Source organism: Nyctibius grandis, chromosome 1, assembly GCF_013368605.1.
Source record: "Nyctibius grandis isolate bNycGra1 chromosome 1, bNycGra1.pri, whole genome shotgun sequence".
Classification (NCBI taxonomy): domain Eukaryota; kingdom Metazoa; phylum Chordata; class Aves; order Nyctibiiformes; family Nyctibiidae; genus Nyctibius; species Nyctibius grandis.
The window spans coordinates 53,444,208-53,470,496 of NC_090658.1; the positions used below are offsets into that span (position 1 = coordinate 53,444,208).

General features: G+C 41.5%; 1 protein-coding gene across 1 annotated transcript in view; it reads left to right on the top strand.

The window, feature by feature from the left end:
* Nucleotides 1-21,135, top strand: part of LOC137661635 (plasminogen-like) — a 31,410-nt gene extending 10,275 nt beyond the window's left edge. Inside the window, exons 5-19 of the mRNA XM_068397289.1 lie at nucleotides 210-373; nucleotides 892-1,021; nucleotides 1,145-1,263; nucleotides 2,718-2,880; nucleotides 3,778-3,908; nucleotides 4,980-5,139; nucleotides 6,644-6,834; nucleotides 7,879-8,027; nucleotides 8,750-8,843; nucleotides 10,834-10,951; nucleotides 12,007-12,081; nucleotides 12,628-12,768; nucleotides 17,879-17,985; nucleotides 19,792-19,937; nucleotides 20,977-21,135. Coding sequence (XP_068253390.1) covers nucleotides 210-373; nucleotides 892-1,021; nucleotides 1,145-1,263; nucleotides 2,718-2,880; nucleotides 3,778-3,908; nucleotides 4,980-5,139; nucleotides 6,644-6,834; nucleotides 7,879-8,027; nucleotides 8,750-8,843; nucleotides 10,834-10,951; nucleotides 12,007-12,081; nucleotides 12,628-12,768; nucleotides 17,879-17,985; nucleotides 19,792-19,937; nucleotides 20,977-21,135 — 2,047 coding nt within the window. The remainder of the gene's footprint in view (nucleotides 1-209; nucleotides 374-891; nucleotides 1,022-1,144; nucleotides 1,264-2,717; nucleotides 2,881-3,777; nucleotides 3,909-4,979; nucleotides 5,140-6,643; nucleotides 6,835-7,878; nucleotides 8,028-8,749; nucleotides 8,844-10,833; nucleotides 10,952-12,006; nucleotides 12,082-12,627; nucleotides 12,769-17,878; nucleotides 17,986-19,791; nucleotides 19,938-20,976) is intronic.
* The last annotated feature ends 5,154 nt before the right edge of the window (nucleotides 21,136-26,289 follow it).

Here is a 26,289-nt window from a genome sequence, read left to right on the forward strand (position 1 = left end):
TCGTTGACAGCTGGGACCTGGGGAGAAGCTACTGATAATGGTAGTTACAGAATGTTTTTCAGATTTCATTTACGGGTTACAATGAGGAATCTGTTTGTCTCATTTTTACTGTGAATGAACAGAGCCCATAGCTAGCTGAGCAAGTTGGACATTTCTCTTCTGCTCCACTAAATTACTGGAATTAAAACAGAATTTTCATACTATTACAGTTACACACCTGAAAAACACCCCAATGAAGGGTTGGATGAAAACTACTGCAGAAATCCTGACGGGGATGAAAGGGGACCCTGGTGTTACACAACAGATCCTGCTACCAGATTTGATTACTGTAACATCCCAGACTGTGAGGGTCAGGTCACGCACACTGGAGAAGGTATATTTATTTTTCAGAGGAGTGCTTGAGTAGGTAATTCCTGCTATTTGTTCTTGCTTGATTATTGCAGATTGGTTTCAAAGGTGAATTTAGATCAAGCTGGAACTTAAGTTCTCAACACAAAGGTTGTTTTCCTAATTGGCTCCAGTTATCAAAGTAATTCTGTAAATATGGAGGAACTGAAAGTTTTTAATCATTTGATGATATTGCCCTGCTCTTATCTTAAGCAATTTATTTAATTTTAACAAGAGAAAGATTGACCCAAGTGCTGTGTTACATACCGAACTCACATTGCTATCGTCAGTACATACAGGTATGTGACAAAGTCCTCCCTCCAAATGACACGTATCCCTAAAGACTTATTCATTCGGCTAGGCTGTAATGCATGGTCTTCTGGATTCCTTTCATCATTAGCTGGATCAAAATCCTCTTTGCCTTTCAGTGTAGTCTTCCATGAATAGATCAGGATCAGAATTCACAGGCTGCTGCAAACCTTGCTTTGTTTTCATTCTGCCTAGGCTCTACAGTGGAGTGCATGCAGTGTAATGGTGAAGACTACCACGGAGAAATTTCCAGAACAGAGTCTGGGCTTGAGTGCCAGCTCTGGGATGCCCAAGAGCCTCATATGCATGGATTTACCCTGAAACAGTGAGTCTCACTCAGCGTTGAATTCATTCCCGCAGTGTCTGGGGGACCCTGCCTGCAGGCAGCCTAATTGCTGCAGCTGACCACAGCTGACTCACAAGCTTCTTTTTCATTTTCGATGTGCAGCTTTCCAGAGAAGGATCTGAAGATGAATTACTGCCGTAATCCTGATGGCGAACTTCGGCCCTGGTGTTTCACTACCAGCCCTACTAAACGCTGGGAATATTGCAGCATTCCTCATTGCAGTGAGTCTGATTTCCTGAGATCACTCCAGAGGGTAGCTCTTCTCATTAAAATGATGCAGGGAGGGGAAAGACAAGAAATCACAGTGCTGAGTAACGTGAGTAAATAAGCAGAATCACTCACTAAATTTCTGTTACATAAAATCGTGTAAGGTCAGTGAGGATGCAGGCGTCACAAAGTGCAATAACACCACAGATGTTATGGAAGCCCTAATTTGTCTTCAATCACCTTACTTTTCAATTACCTGAGAGGCAGGGCATTCAGGTTAAATCAGGTAGTAGTTTTCAGCTGATCTGCTAACTGACAGAAAACACCTAAACCACCATCTGGCCATAAAGTGATATTTTACCTGGGTCTGGCCAGCACAGCCAGCACTGCCTTTTTCCTACCAAGGAATGAATCCTGAGAACAAGTTCAGGCCTCAGGAGAAAAACCTGACTTATCAGTGAGCTAGCTTAACCCATTAAGTTGAGCACACTAAATCTGGACATTTCCAAAGCACTGAATAATGAGATTAGTGTTGCTGTTTGTAGAACTGGACTGTCTTTTCAGAAAAAAACTCTCTGTTTTTATCTCTAGAGCTTGCTTTCTTATGCATCTGCACTTGCCAGTGCTCTAAGCAGCAGCATGTGTTTGCTAGATGTAGTTCACCTCAGCATGCTCAATTACAGATGGAAGAATGACTATTTATAGACTTCTGTATGATAAAGTAAATAGTGAAAGTTACCATAACATCTCTGTTTTGTGCTTAAAACTTAAAGATAGTTTAAGGAACAGACCAACCTTTGAGAGTCATAATTGTCTCCTCGGGAAATTCCATATACAAAGTGTATATAATAGGTATGCACTGTAGATTCATTTCCGCTCTGCCCTCTGCAGGTTCTGTGTCTCTGATCATTACTCTTCCTTTGCTGTTCCCCTCATGCCGGACAAATTCACGTTCTTTCACTCCTCCTTCTGCCCCACTTTCCCAATTCACTGACTCCAGAAGCTCAGCTCAGAAGGCTGTTTTGTTTTCTCTCACAATTTCTTCTTGGCCCTTATCCTTATCCTTTCTGCCCTTCCACCCTACCCGTGTGTATTATATTAATGTTCTCCCTTCATCCCACTTGTTTTTACAAGACCGTACAGAACTACTTACTGCCTTTCCAGCTCTGCTCTCAGGGGACTACAGGCACAAAGTCTGGCTCAACCCAGCAAACTTATTTACTGACTGCTGTAAAACGGCAGACACAGGACATCTGTCTGGCAGCCTGACTGCTTGTGAAAATGTATATCTTGGTGTGCATGTTTTCATGCCATGGCTTTCAACCAATGTCACTTCTGCTGAAAGAAAAAAATGCATGTTTGACATTACAGAAAACAGAGGGGTTTTTAATATGTTTGAAAGCACTGTCTAGCTGTGGTTTTTCTTTTATTTTCTTTTTCTTTGTTTTTTTTTGGAATCCTGTTACAGCTACACACCCACCAGACTCAGGCCTGGGCTCCCAGTGTCTTTCAGGGAAAGGAGAAGACTATAAAGGCAGGATAGCCGTCACCGACTCAGGAAATGCCTGCCAACACTGGAACACACAGTTTCCTCACAGACATGGTTGGATTCCTGACAGATACCCCTGCAAGTATGCTGAGCCTCGTCATTTTAACAAATGCCAAATAACATTGTAATTCCTTATAGATCCAGATGCAGAGGCAAGAGTAGCACAGGTTTTCTGCAGCTGCATTGATAAGCTGTTTTCTCACCTTTTGTCAGCTCTCATTACTTCCGTTCAAGTCTTGCTCTTAATTTTTTGCAGCATTCCTTTTTTTACCAGCTACTTTATTCTCAGGTACTTGTCTCACCTGTCTCCTCCCCATTCCACTGCAGAGTTAAAAGTATTTACTACTTTTACATTAAAAACCCGTGAGTGTGTTTTGGCACACTTTCAATGCATTACTCTTCTGAAAAGGGATGCTCCAAGGTCCAAGATGCTCCAATACATCCTCGTGCTCCAAGGTCAGAGGAGCTGGGTTTGTGGAGCATTATCAATGGGCAAGGGTAGCTGGGACTGACCAGGCTTTTAGCTCTGTATTTTGATATTGTGGGTCATGAAACGGATCCTGCAAGTTTTCCTGGGCCTGTGAAACCCTGTCCACCTTCACAGGGCAGAGAGCAACGTGCAGCAGTGTTCATATGCACACGCTTCCAAGGTCAGTCTGTGACATCCAGCCTCGCCTGATTCTTACCATAACAGTCAGGTACACCAATAGCTTGTGTTTTGAAGTCAGCTTTTACTGGCCTCAAAAACAAGAGCAGAAAGTGTAAGCGTTGGAAAAGTTCTTCATATGTCATCAGCATTTAGACTGTAAATTCAAAGACTGTTGATTAGTCCCAAAATAGCGGTGCATGAGGTAATTCATCTCCAAAAAGAATAAATGTAACCACTAGGTTGAGTTCCACATGCAGTAGTTGTTAATAGTCCTGCACACAACTCTTCTTGATTTCTATGAGTGGTTAAAATCCGGTGTTTCTGTTTCAGGGGCTTAGAGGAAAACTACTGTAGAAACCCTGATGGAGAGAAGAGGCCTTGGTGCTACACCATCAACAGCAGCGTTCGGTGGGAATATTGTTCAATTCCCCACTGTGAAGGGACAGAGCAAGGGATTGCTGGTATGAATAGTGGAACGTACTTGAGATAAGGACTTTAAAACAGCGAGACACTTATTGTTTCTCATTGTAAATGTGTTAAATCTTTTTCAGTCACTTTGTCACTGTGGTAAATGTAGTCTTTCTGCTTGGCATATTACAAAACCTGCCAAATATTGAACTTTCAATGGTTAAGGAAGTGCAGTGAAGGATATAAATCACCAGCTGACCCAAGAGAAGAATTACAGAATGAAAGAGGCTTACTTTTATATATTCCTTTTTTCCCAAAAGGTAGGGCATTTTTAGGAAGTTAGTTGAAAAAGGAAAAACAGGTTTAAAGATATGAAAAAGTGTTAAATAAAAGGAAGTCCCATTTTTGGAAAGTAGCCACAACAGTGAGGACAGGAGCTTCCAAAGTAATAAAAATCTCATCTGAAACATCCATTAATTTAAGCACAAAAAATAACAAGAAAGTCTTAGTGCAGTCAAAAGGATAACAGAGAGATTAAAGTTTAACATAATGCTTATTTTAGAAATATATCAGGGGCAAAATCACTAGCATCTAATCTTTGAGGATTTTTCATGGGAACTTTCTGATCTTTAATTCAAACATGGACACATATACCAAAACAAAACTGAGGGGTGAACCTTCCACTGAACAACAAACATATAAGGGTAATCTGTGAAAGTTTGCTATATATCTTTGGAAATGCCCTTCTGCTTTTCATGCTGGCTGTGATGATCTCACTGGACGCTGTCTGTATAAAAGAGTCATTAGTTTTTGTCATTGTCGTGGTTTAAACCCAGCTGGCAACTAAGCCCCACACAGCCGCTCACTCACTTTCCCCCTTATGGGATGGGAGAGATAATCAGAAAGGTAAAAGTGAGAAAACTTGTGCGCTGAGATAAAGACCATTTAATAGCTAGAGCAAAAGCCACGCACGAAAGCAAAAGCCACGCACGCAAGCAAAGCAAAACAAGGGATTCATTCACTGCTTCCAGTCGTCAGGCAAGCGTGTTTGATGCTTTATTGTGCCTACTCAGTAAGAATATAAAATTGTGATGCAAAAGACCAGTTTCTGTTGTTTGCTGCAGATATGCCTGTGCAGGTTCCCCTGTCAGAGGAGTGCTACCGAGGAAAAGGCCAGAGTTATCGTGGCACAACTTCCATCACTGCATCAGGAAAGAAATGCCAGTCCTGGAACTCCATGTTCCCACACAGGCATGAAAAAACCCCGGATAGATTCCCAAATGCGTATGTTTATCTCAGCTTTTCTTGCTTTACCTGACAATGACCATTGCTGATTGTATTATCTTTGCTTTAAATCCATGCTTTAAAACATTCTAGGGAATGTACCTATAAAAGAGAATTTTTCCGAGATGCAGAAACATTTTCTATTGTTAGTCTCATTTTTAAAACCTGTGTTTTCTTGTTATTTAAATTCTGAGTAAAAGACAGCTATGTCCCTTTACTCTTAAATCTGAGCTTCTGTAACTAACACCAGGAGACTTGTATCGAGAGTCTGGGCACCTGCTGAAATATGCATTTTGTTTATGAATTTGAGACCTTTTTGGTGGCCTTTCTACTTATTTCATCTGGGGACAACACAGCATTCATACTGCAAAACACACAGTGAGATATATTACGATTAGAACTACCATTTAAATGTTCTTTGTAGTTGGAATTGGGCACTCAGAATTGCATGCACTGAAATTTCTCACTTGATTTGTCTTCTTCAGCCTAATAAAACTGGACCAGTGGTGACTGAGAGAGCTAATCATAATTACTAATTGACAGTTGTTAGTAAGGGTAGGAAAGCAATAAGATGACAATTGCTAGGAAATCCAACATTGCTTGGTTGATTACAAGTATAAGCAAGAAGGATGATACTTTTCTATTTTTCTTTTTGCCTTTTTGATGATGTCACCCCAAACAATTATTTTTTTTAAATTTTCAGTCATATTTTGCCATCAAAAGCACTGATGTATTGAAACTGGAACATCCTCAGAGTTGATGCTGTTTTTCACAAACATTTAAAAAACCTGAAATTAAACTATGAAAATGTGGAATTAGTGTATTCTGACATATTTGGAAAAAAAAATCAGTTTTTTTATTCTGTGACTGTGCTGTGATTCAAGATGTGGAAATACTGCAACTCTGCAAATTATTGAAGACAGGAATTCTACAGCCCCCTGCCCCAGCAAGTACAGGCATGGGAATGCTCCCACTGAATTCAATAGAAGTGGTTTTTTTTTACGTGTGTGGGAGATCTTTTGCATAAGTATTTCTTTGCCATCCTTCTGAATATGAGAAAGAACCCTTTGACATTTAAAAATAAAAATTTTGGTAAAGCATAATTGCCTACCAACAGTATGGATCTTCCTGCATATTTATTACTAATTCACACATTCACATAATTGTGTATGCTTATACATATATACTTAGAAATTAAATTATTGACTTATCGGGCATTTATTTAGCTACTCAGCACATTGATGTACTACAGCCAGAATTTAAGCCAGTAGTTGAATTATGTTTCCTTATGCATAAATATATTTATGACTCCGATATATATGTGAAATATAACTCTCCACTCATATCACAGCCACAAATATGTTGCTGGTAATAGGATAGTTGGCAAGAAGTAAAAAATTAATAAATGTATTTATCTCTACATAGTACAGGTCCACTTTGTTTTGGCAAGATATTCCTATGATTACTTTCAGTCTTATGCAGTGTGATGATTGTACTTTTGCAGGGATTTGAGGGACAACTACTGTAGAAACCCAGATGGTGATAACAGACCATGGTGTTTCACCACTGACCCCAGCACGACGTGGGAGTACTGCAATCTCAAGAGGTGTGATGATCACACAGAGGACCCCGTGCCAAATGACCCCCCTCCAATGACCAGACAAAACATTGGCCTGACCACACCCACCACATCTGGTAACAGCTGGCTATGTGTCACCTCCTGTAGAGTCTATGGGTAAAGGAACTTATAATCTGTCAAAATTATTCTTGAGTAATGCTACAACATAACAGTTACATCCCTCCTCCAGCTTTCAGATCTGTACTGCTGAATTTTGCAGCAAGTACTCTTTAGTCAGTTCATATCCTGTAGCCTGTATCATTTTACAGTGCATTCTGTAGGTCATCTTTTTCATTTAGAGGAACGAAAGGAAAATAGACAAAATTTCCAGTGTTTCTGTAGCTGTGTGCTATTGAAATATGATCACAGTGAATGTTGTTGTTATAGGAATTTTGCTGGTGCTGTGCTTTATGTTTTCAGGAGGTTGACCTTAGCTTGTTATATTGTTCATAGGCAACTATGTTTTGCAAAATGTATGCACCAAGAGAAACAGGTTTTTGCTCTATCCTGCTTCATTGCTTCCTTAATTAATAGTCCATGTTGATCAAAGTGGTGTGACTTTCCTGAAGGTATTCTGAAGGTGACTTTTCCTCAGGGATCGGTATTGGGACTAGTCCTGTTTAACATCTTTGTCAGCAACATGGACAGTGGGATTGAGTGCACCCTCAGCAAGTTTGCTGACGACACCAAGCTGTGTGGTGCAGTTGACACACTGGAGGGAAGGGATGCCATCCAGAGGGACCCTGACAGGCTTGAGAGATGGGCCTGTGTGAACCGCATGAAGTTCAACAAGGCCATTTCTCTCATGGAAGGTGCTTACTGATACCAACCTGGCAAAAACCTTGGAGTCTTTTGCAGATATTTGCAATATGTTATAGAAAATGTTTAGCCTGGAGTTCCTTGAAATTTTTTCCAATTCATTTACTCTCTACGTCCAGGAAGACATCCATCTTGACAAACTAGGAGATCACATCACAGGGTACATTTTTGTCTGTCTTTCTGCTATAGACACTAGAGAGTGTGCAAGTCCTAAAGGTACTTAATCTACCTTGTTTCTGCTTACCACCACCACATACAGATTCAGCAGCTAACAATAATTTCTTTTTCCTCTTTTTTCACAGACTGCATTAACGGTAGTGGTAAAGACTATCGCGGCACAGTAGCAAAAACTGGAAGGGGCAGGACTTGTCAAGAGTGGAATTCTCAGAAACCTCATAGCCACAAATATTTCACTCCTGTGACTCATCCAAGAGCAGGCCTGGATAAAAATGTAAACAGCTGCTAATGCCATTGGTGTCATTGAACATTGTCTCCATTCTCCATGACACCTCAGTAAACACTTCATGTTCAGTCTTTATAGACGAGGTTAAGTGTATCTGGAAGTCATCATGTTGATAGCCCAGACCTATAATAGAGTTGAAGAGGGAAGGATGCATTTTACATTACCTAGGATGTTGGTACTTCAAGCACAGAGGTAGACCATGGGGTTGATGCTGACAGGCAAGCAGCTCAAAAGAAATCATACAGCACTTCCCTGATTTCTGCAAACCCCAAAGCAATGCCTTTTGCTGTTTGTCACAAGCTAAGCAGGCTTCCGGCAAACTCTTGGAGCTGACCTAACTTGCTCTCACTGACTTTAGGGGAAGAATGATTAGGCCAACAATAAATGTTTTCATGCAAAACACTTAGTCATCTTATGTCAAACTTTAATTCTCATGAGGCCTTAAAAAGCACTAGAGCTAGGGTAACTCTTGGTGGATGAAGAAAATGATAGCGATTTTACCATATTTTTCTAATTTCACCTAATGGTTTTGAGATAAAAGAAAGAGAATTTTGTGATCAGGGGAAATAGAAAGCATTTAACATCCTGTGGAAAAGTAGTTGGGGGAAATAATTCAAAGGTTTAGTTTAACACTTAATCAAAAACAGGCACTACTTCATTCTGTGGCTAACATTTGGAGTTTTCATTCTCTGTTTTTGTAATTATTACAGTATTGCAGGAATCCTGACGGAGATGTAAATGGTGTTTGGTGCTTCACAACAGACCCAGAAAAAAAATGGGAGTATTGTGAAATCCCACACTGCTGTAATTATCCTGAAAGTCTTTTCTGTCCTCCCTTTCCACGTCTTGTTATGATAGTTACAAAATGTTTTCAATCCAACCAAAAAAACTGCAGTAGGCAGTAGCTTTATATTTGAATCTAGGTCTGCGAGGAATTTTGACACAATCAGGCACCTGTAACAGTCAGCCAAAGTTTAGATAACCTGGTGCCAAGAATTATCAGTAAAATTTCATAGATAACAATCTGTGTGCTCTTTATCATCAGTGAAGTTAAGCACTCAGAGTTGCTAGCTGAATTTGAAATATCCAGTGAAGCTGTGAAGAGAGGTATTCCTTTCCTGGGCTGCTCAAACACAGGAGAGGGTTTTCTTGATGTTCCTGTTAGTTTTTCCATGCACTTTGTGGCAGGACTGGTGCCTCAAGAATCTGCTCATATACTTTTCCTGTTTGTTGGGAGCACCAGAGATTACATCCTTTTAAAGCCTTTTCATCCTCTGCTGACTGAATTTTTATTCTGATCTGGATGTTAAAATAATCTGTCCCTAGATATTTTGCCTTTCTTTTGGGGTAGGGAGTGAATTTAGTCCTGGATATTTTACACAGATTTCCTTAATTCTTTTTTTTTCTGTTTTGCGATAGTAATCAGTACACTGAACAGGTGTTGTCGGTGCTGAAAAATTCAGCAGCAAAAGAGATTTTACCTTCTGTGGTGCCCTGGCAGTTGGCATCAATAACAGCTGTAATGTACTGGAAGTGCTGCTTGGCACACCTGGCAGTCATCTCATTTGCTTTGCTCTTCCCTTCCTTGCCTGCATTTTGACAGAATTTTTTTTTTTAATGTATCTGGCAGGTATATGGGAAGTCTATTTCTTTTTCATCTCATGTATTATTTTTACTATGGTAACATCTAGAGGCCAGATCGCTGCTTTGTTGGACAATGTATCAATAAAAAATAGTGAAGAGTGGTCACTCTCCCACAAGTATGTGGTATTCTTCATGCTGGCCATCTAATGTGTTCCTCTAAGCAGCAATGCATTATGATTGTACACATTAATTTTGTCAACCAGACCTAAGAGCTGTGCAAGCAAAAAGAATAAGGAATGGTATACAAACAACACATGCCACAGCTGTAAAAACCTGCTGCCTGAAACTGCTGTGGTAGAGCTTCACTTTGAGATCTGATCTCTTTTCAAAACAGCCTTTGAATACTAGGTTTTTAAATTAAGGTGTAGGGGAACCTTACAGTCTCTTGCCTTTGATTACTTTATTAATATATATAATATTAATATATATAATACATATAAAATATATAATATATACAATAATAATATATAATATTAATATTCTAATTCTGGAACTAACAAATTTAACATCCATAGCACCTTATGCAGCTCTGGAAAAAGTTACTTGGGTCCTCACTGAGCACCCAAGCTCAATCCATTTTAAAAAAAAGAGATTTGGATTAACAAGAAAGTAGAGTGAGCGATGTGAGGGACTGGAATATTTTATGACAAGGGGACAGTGATTCAGTTTTATTTATAATCTAGGCATTGGTCTGAACTCAACCAAAGTGTAGAATTAAATGTTTTAAAGAATTTAGAAATTGTTATTGTCTGGCAATAAACTCTTCCACTTTCTTCAGCTCTCTTTTCCTTTCAGTCTCCCTACAGATTTTCTTTTGGGAGTTGGGCTCATTGTAGTTTTACTTATGTTATGTGACTACATCCAAATACTTGACACAGTTAACAATTTTTTCCAGGTAAATCAATATTTTGTCATGTCAAGTGTGATATATTAGCCCCAGGTTTAAATGCTCAAGGTAACGATAATATAATGGAGTTTAAAAGTTCTGGTTGTTTCTTTACCCTAAGTTTCTATTAACCAATGTAAACAGTGAAATCCTAGGGAAGATTGAAAATGTCTTATGCCTTTCTTTTTTCATCTGATTGCACTGCGAATGGCATTACAGAACTGTTTTAAAATTCTCCATTGTAGATTTTTTTTTATTCTGTAGCTTCTTCTGAGCATGACTGTGGAAAAGTCTCAATGAGGAGTGAGAGAGCCTGTGAGCAATATAACATGTGTGACGCATCTCCAGGGTCTTGGCCTTGGCATGTCAGTCTCAGGATGAGGTACTGGTATTCCAGACTGTATCACCATCCGTGAGCACCAGGGTTTCACAGGGAACAGGTGTTAGAGACTGACGGGAAACAATGCATATGCTACTAGAGACTGGTCTTGGTTTCTATATAAAATGCCTTAGCATGTAAAATAAACTTTCTTTTCCTAATCATAATGTTTACAGATAGCTTCTTATTGGGTAATTAATCCCAAACTCCCCAATTTCTGCTGAATTTCTAGAGGGCAAACTTGAACTGCAGGCATTAAGTATACCTTTATTTACTGAAGTGTGGAAGGAATAATTCCCACTGAGGATAATGACAGTTAACTGCATTCTGCAGTTGGAGATTTAAGCCCAGGAATATAGCCACCAACAAGCAATGTGTATGAATGGATTTTGATAATCCCTTTTCACACAGCATCCAATCTGGTTCAAATGTAAATTGATGCTGTGACTACCCTAGTTGTGTTAGAAGCTGTAGGAAGACCATCATCTCTCAGTATAAAAAAAATATTATGCATAGCATTTCCACAGTCACAATGAGAGTTGCTGAATAGGAAATGAAGAAGTGCTTACAGAAAGGCTAATGAAAATTTCTATAGAGTTGTTGACAGTCACCATAATAAATATTATCCCAAGAAAAGTTAAAAGTCCATAGTAAGGTTTATTTAAAGAAGTAGTCCAAAGCAACCCCACAAATAAGAAGCATGTGTTCTTTTATTAATTGCTTATCAGGACAAACCCATTACAACACAAGTGAAATTATTAGGAAATGTAATTATTTTTATTAAATTCCTGAAAGCAAGAGTGCACTGTTGCAAAAAAAAATCACCTGAGTGTCAAATTTCTTTTAATGTCTCTCATGTTCTGGAGCAAATAAAGTTTGTCCTTTGAAAATCTGCATTTGATTTCTCTTACCATTGGCAAAACACAAATTATGACTGGTAAAATTTTTGAATAAGGGGCATATTGCTAGTTTGCTAATATTTCCCATTGGGCACTACATAGATGGTGGAGAATTGACTATGCAGTCTTAAAAGAATGTGATTGTCTTCTCTGTTCTAGTACCAACGTGCACCATTGTGCTGGCACTCTGATACATCCACAGTGGGTCCTTACTGCAGCTCAGTGCTTGCAAGAGTGAGTATCCGATAGAACGAGTGACAGGCATTTCCTAAATCTGTATGAGAAAATCAACAGAGGAGCAAGATGTACCCAATAAGGCACTTTCGTTACTCCTTATTTCCTGTCTTTCTTGCCAGCAAGCTGATTTTTATCTTCTGCTCCTGTCTCAGTCAAACAGCAGCAGAGCACAACAGAGGTTACTTCTGCCCTCTCCCCCACCCCAAAGCATGCCAAAAGGGTGCTAATGATGTGCTAGTGCTCATTGCACTTGGAAAAACTGTGGCTAGCAGCTGACCCTTAGGGCTTTAGGAGTTGTGAACAGTGCAAGAAGGTGCCACATTATTTACAGCCCATGGGATTTTTCACCATCATAAAAATCAAACTGCTAAAAACCCCACATTTTCCTTCTTCACAAGAATACATGTGGGCATCTACGGTCAGAAGCAGCAGCCTAACCATCTTGTTAATTGCAGTTCTCCAGGGAAGTCACTGAATTTTGTAAGAGTGACGTTCCTGATTACATGGGTGGATGTATAACCTTGCCACTCTCATTTCTTCCAGGTCAACAGAGCCTTCGTCCTACAGGGTGTTTCTTGGGATACGGAATCTCAATGCAGCAGAGCCATCCCTGCAAATCCAAAGTGTTCAGAAAGTGTTAAAGGAACCAAGTGGAGCAGACATTGCTTTGCTGAAGTTGAACAGGTACCATTTCAGTTCAAGTTTTCCACCCCTAACACCTTTGTTCTGAAGTCACAAGTCAGCTTAGCCTGCAGTTATCTCTCAGGGGTGGTTGTGGGTGGTATGAGAGAGTGTGAGTCCCTTCAAGAGTTAGCATAGGCATCTGTTCAAGGGTGAACTCTGAGCATGTCTCCTGCTGAATGACCCGATTGGCAGAGCCCGTGTGAGCTGCTTACACAGCTTAGGAAAGGCAAGGACCAGTTAAGATGGGAGGAATTGTCACAGGGAATTCCCACTTGCCACCTGCTAGCAGCAGCTCCGCTGAAGCAGGGAGGGTGGCGGCAAACTAAAGTGGAGCTGTGTCTGGAAGATCTTCTCCTTGGAAGCTTTTCCTACTCAGCTCTGAGGGCTGTGAGCCCCAAATGAAGTTTTGGCCAGGAGGCACCACAGCTTCTGCATGGAGCAGTAGAAGGCTCCAGTTTCCCTGGCAGTGCTCCAGGCCAGGCCACATGCGTGTTTCATGAGCTGCAGACTTGGCCAACAGCTCAGTAAAACTAGATCTTGCTTGTGATATAGTGAAAAATCCTGTGCATAACTGTAATTGCCTGGAGTCCTCTTTTGTGCCTTGCTTAGATGTCTGAGCAGTCTGCTCTGAAATATGTGCAGTTATTTCAATGTTATTTGTTCCCTTTTGAAATACTTTTCTAGTTACTCATTGGTTTCCCTCTTGCTCTTACACTCATCACACATGGATTAAAGATCATGGATTAAAGATCATGAAAAGCTCATGTTTGACCTGAGAGGACATTTCTTTTTAAAAATTCACCATACAGCTCTAAGGAACAGAACAATTTCACTTAAATTTCAATTTATGTTCTCTGGTGCTTGATTAATCAAAATCCCACTGACCTCAGGTGAGTAGAAGGAACTCAATGCTCCACTGGGGTGTATTAGAAGGGTTGTGGTTACTAGGTCAAGAGAGGTTCTCCTCCCCCTCTACTCTGCCCTGGTGAGGCCGCATCTGGAGTATTGTGTCCAGTTCTTGGCCCCTCAGTTCAAGAAGGACAGGGAACTGCTAGAGAGAGTCCAGCGCAGAGCCACGAAGATGATTAAGGGAGTGGAACATCTCCCTTATGAGGAGAGGCTGAGGGAGCTGGGTCTCTTTAGCTTGGAGAAGAGGAGACTGAGGGGGGACCTCATGAATGTTTGTAAATATGTAAAGGGCAAGTGTCATGAGGATGGAGCCAGGCTCTTCTCAGTGACATCCACTGACAGGACAAGGGGCAACAGGTGCAAGATGGAACACAGGAGGTTCTACATAAATATGAGGAAAAATTTCTTTACGGTGAGGGTAACCGAACACCGGAACAGGCTGCCCAGAGAGGTTGTCCGGGGCTTGGATGGGTGGACTCTTAAATGGGTTAAAAACTGGCTGGATGGCCGAATCCAGAGAGTGGTGGTGAATGGGGCAAAGTCCAACTGGCGGCCGGTCACTAGCGGTGTTCCCCAGGGCTCAGTTCTGGGGCCGGTGCTGTTCAATATCTTTATAGATGATCTAGACGTAGGGATTGAGTGCACCCTCAGCAAATTTGCAGATGACACCAAGCTGGGTGGGAGTGTCGATCTGCTGGAGGGTAGGAAGGCCCTTCAGAGGGATCTGGACAGGTTAGATAGATGGGCCGAGACCAACGGCATGAGGTTCAACAAGAACAAGTGCCGGGTCTTACACTTTGGCCACAACAACCCCATGCAGTGCTACAGGCTGGGGGAAGAGTGGTTAGAAAGCGGCCTGGTGGAAAGAGACCTGGGGGTGCTGATCGACAGCCCGCTAAACATGAGCCAGCAGTGTGCCCAGGTGGCCAAGAAGGCCAATGGCATCCTGGTCTCTATTAGGAATAGTGTAGCCAGCCAGTCTAGGGAAGTGATGGTCACTCTGTACTCGGCACTGGTGGGGCCACACCTTGAATACTGTGTCCAGTTCTGGGCCCCGCACTTCAAGAAAGATGTTGAGGTGTTGGAGCGAGTCCAGAGGAGGGCGACCAAGCTGGTGAAGGGTCTGGAGGGTCTGACCTACGAGGAATGGCTGAGGGAGCTGGGGTTGTTTAGCCTGGAGAAGAGGAGGCTCAGAGGTGACCTTATTGCAGTCTACAACTACCTGAAGGGAGGTTGTAGTGGAGTGGGAGTTGGCCTCTTCTCCCGGGCAACTAGCGATAGGACAAGAGGACACAGCCTCAAGCTTCGCCAGGGGAGGTTCAGGTTGGACATTAGGAAGAATTTCTTTTCAGAAAGGGTTATTAGACATTGGAATGGGCTGCCCAGGGAGGTGGTGGAGTCACCATCTCTGGATGTGTTTAAGAAAAGACTGGACATGGCACTTAGTGCCATGGTCTAGTTGACATGGTGGTGCAAGGGCAACGGTTGGACTTGATGATCCCTGAGGTCTCTTCCAACCTGGTTGATTCTGTGATTCTGTGATTCTGTTGTGGAGTCTACTTCTCTGGAGACATTCAAAACCCGCCTGGACGCATTCCTGTGTGATATGATCTAGGTAATCCTGCTCCGGCAGGGGGATTGGACTAGATGATCTTTCGAGGTCCCTTCCAATCCCTAACATTCTGTGATTCTGTGATTCTCTTGCTAGTGCTTGTAACTATGTCATTCAATTCCTCTTTCATTGAGTACTCTATGCACATTTGCACTGTACATACATGCATGCTATAGCACTGTAGTCAGTTTTGCATCAGCAGGACTCACCATTTGAACACATTCTACATATGAGACGCCATAAATAGCAGATATGGACATCATATCCCTCAGTTTCTGGCTTACATCAACTTTGCTTGTTTTCAACTTCATTAAATTCCTCCTTTACATTTGTCTTCAGCTTTCTTTTTGGACCTTATTATTTCCAAATCTTCACTGTCTGTTTGTAAAACAGATCACCCAAGAAAATATGATGTGAGAAGACTAGTTGCTACTCCTAAACCTGCATTTTCTGGCAGTAGACAAGACTTGTCAGAGACCTGATGCAGATCTGTGAAGGTCTTGACCAAAATCATCCCAAAAGAGGGCTGATCTATTGAGGACAACCACTGGTTTCAGTAGAAGTCTAGTCCCAGGTGAATTATGTGCCATGCTCCTGAGCCCATGTGTGCTGTCTGGGACTTTATACTTCATTTCAATGTTGTGTCATCCATATTCTGGTATATCTTCTGAGGTCTTGTCCCTTGCTCTCCTGTTCACTTACCTACCCTGACATCAGAGGCCTCTGAGAAAGTGCCAATGTCTACCCTGTATTCATTGCAATCCCATTCAAAGTCCAGTTCCTGGTGTGCCGACAGGTTTTTTAAGTGCTGTCTCATTCTAGGATGGATGTAGAATTTCCTTGGTGCAGGAGCATAGGTAGAAACAAAGTTAACTTCTTGATGTTGGGGAAGCAGAAGCTTCAGTGCTCTGCTGCTGTAGTTCAAATATGTTTGCCTGAGTACTGTCACACCAGCAGGCCAGACAGGAGCCAGAGTTGCTGTGAGGGCCGTACTACTAGTGGAGTTAGACCTGAGGTGCTAAATACAATCTTGAAGATAAAGGTCCTAGAGGAACAGCACCAGAAACATTGAGAAACCTGGAAACCAAGAATAACTCCCACCAATACGAGCTTTCTCATGTTAATCTCCTCTTTACTATCAATTTTCAGGAATTCTTTCAATAAACATGAGCTTTACTGAGAAGTGAATGAACTAGTTTTGGAAGCTGCAGAACTGATTTCCATTCTTATAGAGAAAAGAACTCACGCAGGACTGATTTCATGGAGCCATGTGAAAGTGGAGATTTGAGATCACCATCTTGGACTTAGAGGGCTGGAGGATAGAGTTCAAAATTATGGTGGTGGCATTGGCACAACTGTAGCTTCAGCACAGGAGCTAGTTAGCATCTCCTACCCTCCTGGATTGCCGCATTCATGTCTCATTCAGATTTTTGTGTTGGAGAGATCTTTATTTTATGATGGGTCAGAGTCAGTTCCCTTTGGTCTCTAATTCTCTTGAATTTTCTTGGGTCTCATGGACCTGGCATGGTCTGATTAAGAACAAGGAAATTTGTTAGTTCCCTTTAATTGGACATCATTGAAGATCTCACTAGCTATCGTATTGCATACTTTGAAAATCATTCTGGGCCTGAAAAGAGATTATAAAAGTTCATTTTGCCCTGCTGAACATCTGGAGTTCATTCAGATGCTTTTACTCTCTTTCAGAATCAAAACTAACCTTCACAGGGTGGGTTCCTGACAGTGGTAGATTTCATTTAACAGCTTGTTCAGACATACTTTCACTTTGCCAAAATTGTTTGCACTTGTCTGACTCCTACGGCGATACACCTTCCAGAAGCCATCTCATCTTTTCACATATACATCTGAAAGTCAATAAGGGATCATAGAGTCCAAAGCAAAGACCTCTCTATGCAACGTTTTCATCTTCTGCAAAACTGATTCCCAGGGCCCTGTCCACTCCATATCAAGATTTATTCCAGTGCTGAAGCCTCCAGGCACAATGTAGTGATGAGGAAGAGTTTTATTTTGGTATTTACTTTATTGAGGTGCTAGACTTAGTAATGTGTGAGGTACTGCATGATGTCACCCACAGTTATATCACCCACGTAACCGGAGGAGAAAGGAATTTTCCACACCTTCAGCTGTGTCTGCTTATTTACTCATTCATCCATCCTTCCCTCCTCCTGTGAAGTCCCTGAAAATGCCCACTATCTCTGAGGCAGGGAGGATCTGAGATAAGACAGGCTCACACCACCTGCAAGGGTTGCTAGGGCTGGGCCTGGGCTTGTGCATATTCTTATACTGCAGGGGTAACCAGACATCAGCACTCTAGCACTATACTCCAAACACACTCACACTGTGACTATGCCCACAAATGCATCCCAGAGACTTTCACTTGCTGTAAGTAACCTCTTTTTTCACTAAGTGACAGGGCACCATCTTAAGACCATCTATACAGTTTTAAGGCACCATCACCTTCTCCACCCTTGCCCATGCCATTTCCATGCAGAGCCTTTTGAGTATGAAGACTGAACAAACTGATGATAATTTTTCTAACCATCTTTTAATTATTCTTTGTTTGTTTTCCAGTCCTGTAACAATTACTGACCACGTAAAACCAGTTTGTTTGCCTGAAACCAGTCTGATGGTAGAAAGAAATGCAGTATGTTTTCTAACTGCCTGGGGAAAAACAAGAGGTAAAGCATATTCGGTGCGGTTGAAAACTTAGGAAGGTTTTCAATTCCTATCCCAAAATACGCACACTCATGGGACCTGAAAAACACACTTTACTTAAGATCTAACTAAGTCAGAGATCACCAGGCAACGTTATTCTTTTTATTTCTTTCACTCTGAGCTTGATTTTTCCCCCTCATTGCTCACATAAACTGAATTCATTAAACAAGAGAAAAGAGAGAGGAGAATTAGACTTAAGACTTTACCACCTTTTATCTCTGTCTATTTTGGTCTTTCTTCATCTTAGGTATACACTGTATTTGCACAAATAAGGACAATACTCAAATAATGCCCTTGTCTTTAATTTTGAAGTTCACATATACATTTTTTTAACATCCGAATGAAGCTTGCACTTGCCTTCCTGTAGTTTAAACATTACTGTCTGCATAGACTTCTGCTGGGACCTACATTCACTCCAGACAGATAGGATATATGGGCAAGCACTACCCTTAAGACCTTGTATCTGAGATAAGATGACATCCCAGAAACTGTGGTGCCTTTGAGTCAGAGCTTGCTCAGATCCATCCACCTTTGGTGCACAGGCAAATGAGTTCAAGCTGAAGGTTTTTAATGCCCGTAAACCCCTCACCTGAATTTTGTCTCACTCCACCTGTGCTGAGGGTTGAGAATACCCAGCCCTCTTTGACTGGCTTTTGCTGCAGCAGGAGGCAATTCCTCATCCCCGCGGTTTCCCACAGTGGTGCTGGTGTCTGCCCTCATTCAGTCCCAGCTCCCACATACACTTTCGGCCTTGCTGAGCTACATGCAAGGGATGCCCTTCCCACCCCCTTTGCCAGACACCACCTTATTAATACTCCACCTTGCAAAATAGATTCCTCTTTGTATGCACATCCACAGAATTAAAAAAAAAATGAACAGAACATGTCCCTGTCTCTGAGTTTCACCAGAAAAACCTTCCACATAGATTGCAGTACCTTTTCCCCCTTCTTGTGTCACTTAGCTACAAAGTGAAGCTATAAAAATAATGCTTAAGAATAATCACTCTACTATTAGTGTAACTCATCAACATTATCAAGAACCACTTTTCTCCCGCATAGACAGTATTTACTGGCTTTCCTCTCACCTTTTTCCCTTTCTTACCCTGCATTTTTTTCTTTTTTGTTCATCTTGCCACACGGTGGCAGCTGCTCCCTATGTTCTAGTGGTCACAGCCACAAAAAAATGGTACAGGTAAGATTTCTTCTGGAAGTGTATTAGGGTGGAAAAACCAACAGACCATTGTTGCATTTAGGCAGTGGGAAAGAGGGTCCTGCCATGTCATGCAATTAGTTCTTGAAATTGGCAGGGGAAGGGGAGCACAGCCTGAGCCCCACATCTAAATAAACTGTGTTTCGGGAAAATTCAACCTTGGCTTCAGGAAAATCCTCTTTGTCTGGAAAACACTCTCTTTAAGCTTGAAGAGATCAAATTAATGTAAAGTAAATCCAGGCTAACATTTTTCCTCCTGAAATAAGCCATTGCTACTGCATCATAATGAAAGCCTACAAACCGACATAAGGGCTCAGAATACTAAGCAGCTGTTTTTATTCATTTTGTAACACTTTGCAAAAAAGAATAACCTCTGCTTGTTGAGGGTAGGTATGATCCAACTACAAAAAGTTTGAAAGATTTAATAAGGTCCTTCAAGGAGCTCAGAGACTATAGTAGAGCTGGGGATGGATCCAAGTCCTTTCGTTGTTGAGGTTTACTGGAGCACAATGCCCAAGCTACCATTTATAATTGTTATATTTTCTTGGTTGTTCATAAAGGTACCGATACAGACAACAGGTTAAAAGATGTTGAATTCCCCGTGCTTGAAAATAGAATATGTAATCGCCCTGAATTTCTGAATGGAAGTGTCAAAAATCATGAATTTTGTGGTGGATTTACTTTTGGAAGCATAGGTAACTGCGAGGTAAGAATAATCTAGCTTTGAGTGTAAGCAGGTGAAATGACAATTTGTACATTCAAGGCTCAGAAATAGCTTCAGCAATTCAAGGCTTCTGCATGAAGCATAAGAACTGAGGTATGCATGATATTTTTTCTTCACTCACACAATCAACCAGAATAGCAGGGAAATTGTGTAGGGTAATTTCGCCTTCCTTCCAGAATTGCATGCTGGTATATCCTACTCATAGTAGCCTGATGTTGTGAATACCCCATCCCACCTGAAATAAACCCTGTGATATACTACCTGGACTTTGTTCCTAGAGATAGAAGGGAAACTAGTGACTGTTTCTGGTGCAGCCTGAAGTTGTACCACATCTTTATGTAATCCCTTGATTAAATAAAGCTTGAAGTACTTCAAGTTTTCTAATTTTCTCAAGTATGTGGAAAGACTTTTAAAATATCATTTTCTTAACGGAGGGTATCATGTTGGGAGCTTTTCAATAAAAAGCTGGTACCTACTTGGTGACAGAGTCAGAAAGCAAATGCTGCTCTGTCTGAGCAGATGTTCAAGACTGCCAGTGCAGATGATGTCTTTGAGAGTGTGGACAGTGCATTCATTGATAGGCACACAAATCACTGGACATAGGTATCCATCTCCTGCCATGCCTGGATTTTAAGAAACAGCATTATACCAATTATATTAATTTTGTCCAGGATCAAGTAGGTCAGAGGATGTGGAAAATTGAGAAACTTCCTTTTTTGTGTGTGTAATTGGCTTCACAGTGATCTGGGGATGTTCCCACATCCATGATTGGCAGTTGGGTCTCTCTTCTTCAGACCTGCGGAATGGCCTATATGCTTGGAAGCAACTTTTTCCCCCCCCCTCATTTTCTTACTCCAGCAGGTCTAATAAAACACTCTCCCACTCTCTACAGCCCTTGGCTCAGTCATATTTTGAGGCCTTCAGAGTTACCACAATATTATTCTTGCCAGTATTTTGCTGTTTGAATGTCTAATGTCTCCATCACTAAAGGAGTCACTTTGTTCTCTCTTCTCCTCCCTAGGCTGAAGTTGGAGGACCTCTAGTCTGCCAAGATAAGGATAGATTTGTCCAATATGGAGTCACCTCTTGGGGACTGGACTGTACCCAGCCATCAAAGCCCGTTTTTGTCCGAATTCCTAGCTTTGTTTCTTGGATCAAGGATACAATGGTTGCCCACTGAATCTGGATGCAGGCTAGCTTTTCTGGAAAGCAGTCCCTGTGTCAGAAACAGCATTCCAAATATGTTTTTAAAATGTTAATAATTCATAAATATCTTAAATAAATATTATTACTAGCTGAGCATAAGTAGTTACTCAAAGCAATAGCCAAGTTGACCAATTATTACCATCTGTCAGTGTGTCTGTGTTGTGCCTGGGTAAGTCAACCATGTTGCCTGTGACAGCAGCTGTAAGGATCCTACTTCATTCCTCTCTTTGAGACATGCTTCAACTCATGAAAATGGCTTCCTCTTTGTTCAGACACCTGTTTTCTCCTCCTCTGCAAGCAGCTGGCCTGTCTCTGTGTACAAGGTCTTCCCTGTGCAAGAAATTTTATCCCAAATCAGGCCTGTCCCTGTACCCATCACTGGCATCTGCTTCCCTTTCTGTTGCTGCTCCAGGAATAAGAAAGTAGCAACTAATCCCAGCCGCTGCCTTGGGTAAGAAAAGACCAAGCTAGACTGTGCCTGTGCTGCCGGGAGCTGGATGAAGACCTGGTGGGGTTGCTTCTTCTTGGGGATAATTCCCCCCACTCTCAGCTCTCAAGCAGAGCTTTGTGCTGTGCTATGCAATCATCTAACCTTCCTAGGTTAGATGTTCGCATGGAAAAACGAGCTATCCACTCCAGCGGGCAAAGCGGTGAGTTGGATGGCATATGGTACAGTTAACATGTTTGTGAGGCACTTGCACAGACACCAACTGTTCAGCCCTGACATAGAGTTCAGAAATTAAAATAAACTGCTCTTTCAGTTGATTTCCAGAAGAGGCAAGGATGTCTGAGAGGGCTGGACAAGTGAAGCTGGGTGCCAGGGTGCCAGTGCTTGCCTTACCAGGCTTGGCAGCTTGTGCTTCTGTGTGCTCTGCAGCAGGGAGGTGGAGAAAGAAAGGGCACTTCCAGGGTAGTCAAGCCTCCCAGAGCCACAGAACTTGGCCTGGTTGCCACCCAGATCAATGGAAAAGGACTGCTATTGGAGCTGGCAGGAAAGGCTGGGTTAGAGAAAGGCTCTTCAAGCAGTACTGCAGTGACCAAAGGAAATTGCTGAGTGGGACATGTTCCAGCAGCACCAGAAATCAACAGAAACCCACATGAGCCATTGACTCCAAGTCAGTTACCAAAGACAGTTCCAGCATTTTCAGCTGTTGTTCCAATTTTCTGTGTATCACTTAAAAACATACCACTTCCAATGTTGTATTGACCTAATAGCAGAAGAAATGTACACCTCCTATGGACCTGTAATATGAACAAGGATTTCTGTATTTTTTTAGTCTTCCAGTTGAGTGACTGAGTTAAAGTATATTAGAAATCTCTATCTAGTATTTAGGTACTTTATTATTGCTGTAAAGAACTCTACAGAAATCAGGCTCTATAAAATCATTTTGGGATTTTTAAAGAAGCTAGAGTTAAAAAAAAGTATTTGCAGACTCTCTACTCACTCCTTGATCCTCTCTATCAATTCTTTATGGTTTCTGTTATGACCCATTCATCAATTTCCTTTGCTCATCATTATACTGTTTGAATAGCTGTTCTTTAACCCAGTCTTTCTTGACAGCATCTTTATCTTGGATTCCTTCCAGATCCTGAATATTGTCCCCCTCTCCTAGCCCCTGCTCTCCTTCCATCCAGTCTGCCCTTGGCTGTGTACCCCCACAGCAGCCACGGGAACAGGCCACCTTTTTAAAGGACGTGGCCCTTAGCGTGAGGTTTCTCACACTACCGCAGACCTCTGTGCTCTGACCCAGAGGAACTGGAGACAGCGGTGAATCTCTTCCACTTTTTCCTGTGCAGTCAGCTGAACATGTAACAGGCTGTTACAGGGGAGCATGCTTTAGGTTACAACCACTTCTGCAGCTTGTTGTTACCATTCACCTCACTTAATCAACCTGTGAGACAGGGTTGGAGAAAAACCTGAAGTGCGAACCCAGGAACAGCTCCTTTTGTGCTGTCATCAATAGAATGCACTCCCTAGTTGCACAAGTTTCCTGCTCTAGTACTCAGTGCACCTCTCCCTAGTTCTCATGTGGGAATACAGCCCCAAAGGCTTTCCTTGAGCTCGGTAAACTTGGATACTTTCAGAACCTGTTGAGTGCAATGTTTCCTGGAGCACATGAAAGGCTTGCTGCCATCTAGCACTTGCTTTCTATTGCTTTCTATTCTATTCTATGTACTGTTGTTTTTGTGAGTTCTGCCAGCAGTGCTGTTCCTTCAAAAAGCATTGGCACAAATACTCTGTAATAACTGGCCAGACCCAGAAATTGTTCCTGTTTCTCCTGGTGCCTGTAAGCCATTCCTCAGTGCCTGTAGGCATTGCCTAATGGAAATTTCAGTTATTTGATACCATATTTTGCTAGTAGATGCTGAGCTGTGCCTGCTGGGGGTCTGCCAGCCTAGGCGATTCCATTGCCTGCAGAGGTTTTGTACAGTCTGCCTGTAATTCACAGATCGCAGTAGCACAGACATGTGCATCTGCATACTCCTTATGGAACCCAACAGCCCTGTGCATTTGTCACTGAAATACTGCTGCTGTTTCATGTAAACAAAGGCTATTGTCCTTGATTTCAAGGTTTAAAAAAGGCCATTCTCCCCGGACTCTCTTGTCAGAGTACCTCTCAATACTATTTGGTTGGATTTGAGGTGACCATCAGTGTAGCTCTCCAATAAATATGACAATTTTCATGTCACTATGAATCACATTTGGAAATCAGGTTTCTTTCCCAGAAAGCCATGTGATTCATTAGCAGTCCATCCTCTTGCTACAGGATGTCTTCAGGGTCTGAAGACTCTCTTTGGCCTTCACTTTACAACATTCTCTGAATCTTCTTTGACTTGATTCTGCAGTTATTTGAGTCTTTTCTTGGTGTCATTTTGTGACTTGGGGTTTTTTTTAGCTTGTATGAGAATACAGTCTGGAAATCCTGCATTATTTTCTCCAGCTGAGAAAATAACTGTGGGTTTAGCTGTTCTCTTGCAGCATGGGAATTCTTGATTTACTATCAGTCATCTGTCTGTTTTGGCACATAGTGATACACATCTTCTGGCAAGGCTTCTTGCATTTTCCAGTCTTTTGGTCTGTCTAAATAATAAATCTATTTTTATATTTACAGTGCAATTCATTACTACTAGGACTGTGTCAATATGTTGTCATAGAAGTTAGGAACTTTGACCCTGATTCTGATAATAACACCAGCATTTTGTCATTGGATGGCACCCTGCATCCTTGGCACACAAGTACCATCCTTTTCATTTCATCCATGTCTCTTGGGTCTGCTTTGGTGCACTGTATGTTCTTACTCCATCACACTTGCAAATGTACCACTGGATTTTTTTTGTTTTCCTGTACCTTAAGCCTGTAGACAGCTGCAGCACTTCAAACCTTTCTGAGTGCTATTTCTTCAAGAAGCTGTCTTATACAAGATGCTACAAGAATAATGAGCAGTTTGTAACTAGGCAAGGTGTTGCAGACTTTGAAAACAAATTTTGAAAAAAAATTATGATGACAACTCCAGTTGTTCACAGCAATATCTGTTTAAGTTTTCACCCCACTTTCATCCACCTTCCACCTCATTTGTGATGAATCTTGTATTTCTGCACTTTCTCTGGCAAAAACAGAATATGATATACTATAGTCTTTTGGACACATGGCTTATGTAAATGGCATATCTTTCAGAAATTTACTTTGAGTTAAAACATAATAGGAGCAAATGATAAAGCTGATTAGCAAATTTTCCATGGTTTCTAATGCAAGATTTCCTGATCTTAGCTCAGGAGTTTACATGGGAGTTAGGGAAGAAAAAAAAACGAACAACTTTTCCAATGCTGCCTCCAGCTAATGCAAGCTGTGGAATCTAATGGCAAGGTTTCTTGTTTGGCCAAGAATGAATGATTTTTATACAACATCTATTAAACTGGAACCATCATAAGCACTTTTATATACTGCTTGTAAACAAAGAAGATGTTATTGTATGTTATACTCACACACATAAACACACACACACACTCACACATGCGCGCACACGCACACAATCTGCTAAAATATTAAACTAAATCGGAAGGTGATATTCTCACCTTGCTGACATATCATTGAAAATCTCATTGACTCGAGTGGCTTAAATTGATCCCATTCCACACAGCCTTGAATGGAATATAACAACATGATTTGCTGCCTTGCCCTTTTAGCATTTTGTCTCAATAAGATTAAACTGGTTAGAACATCCTTCCTTTATTCAAGTTAAGGCATCAAGAACAAGCACGGAAATTAACCTATATGTAAGTGACAAGTAGAAACTGCACTGGCAATTTCAATATATACATTGTGTGGAAAATGGAGGTTGCTTGTTTCTCTTTTCTGAAACTGTCATAGAAGCAAGGAGCTATAAGCTTTCATCCTATTTCAGTGACATTTCTAGACAGCCGATTGCATCACTAGGTGGAACCATCTGTAAACAATACACTGCTGCAGGAATCAATGTATATAACTGTGAAAGTGTGTAGAAAAATACCAGAACAGCACCTTACAAATAGCAGGCATTTGCTGGGGTCTTTGGAGGCACTTGGGCAATTGTTAGGTAAAATGCAAAATCTCTCCACGCATTCTCTCCTCTGCTTTTCTAACCAGAAGTGGAACAGTGGTTATGCTTCTGTTCTTCATTTTCTCTTCCAAATTCTGCTGCCAAATAGCCCTCACCCTCATCCAAGGACTCCCCAGTAACTCCAAACATTTTGAACAGATTGGTCAAAGTGTTAAGCTGCACCATTACGTGTGAGAGGAAAGACTGATAAGAGTTCAACAACCCTTCCTCTGCATGAGGTCCAGAACAGCAGTCACATCTGAGTCCTGTGATTTGAGGCAGTGGAGATAGGAACTGCTTGCCTGCTAAACCCAAAAGAGTGTAGCCATGTCCTGCCAGGCACCAGTCTTTGAGGAGCTTGACCGCAAACAGATACTTTCTTACAGGCTCTTCCAAGAAGAAAACAGATTTAAAAAGAAAAATAGACATACAGGTTGAATTTCAGGCCCTATTATATGCTGCTTCTCCATTTCTGTTGTGCAGCCCCACATGTAAACAGTGACTAGCATTCGCAGGCAGGGTGGCGATTGCGGTAGACTAGGAGAATAACA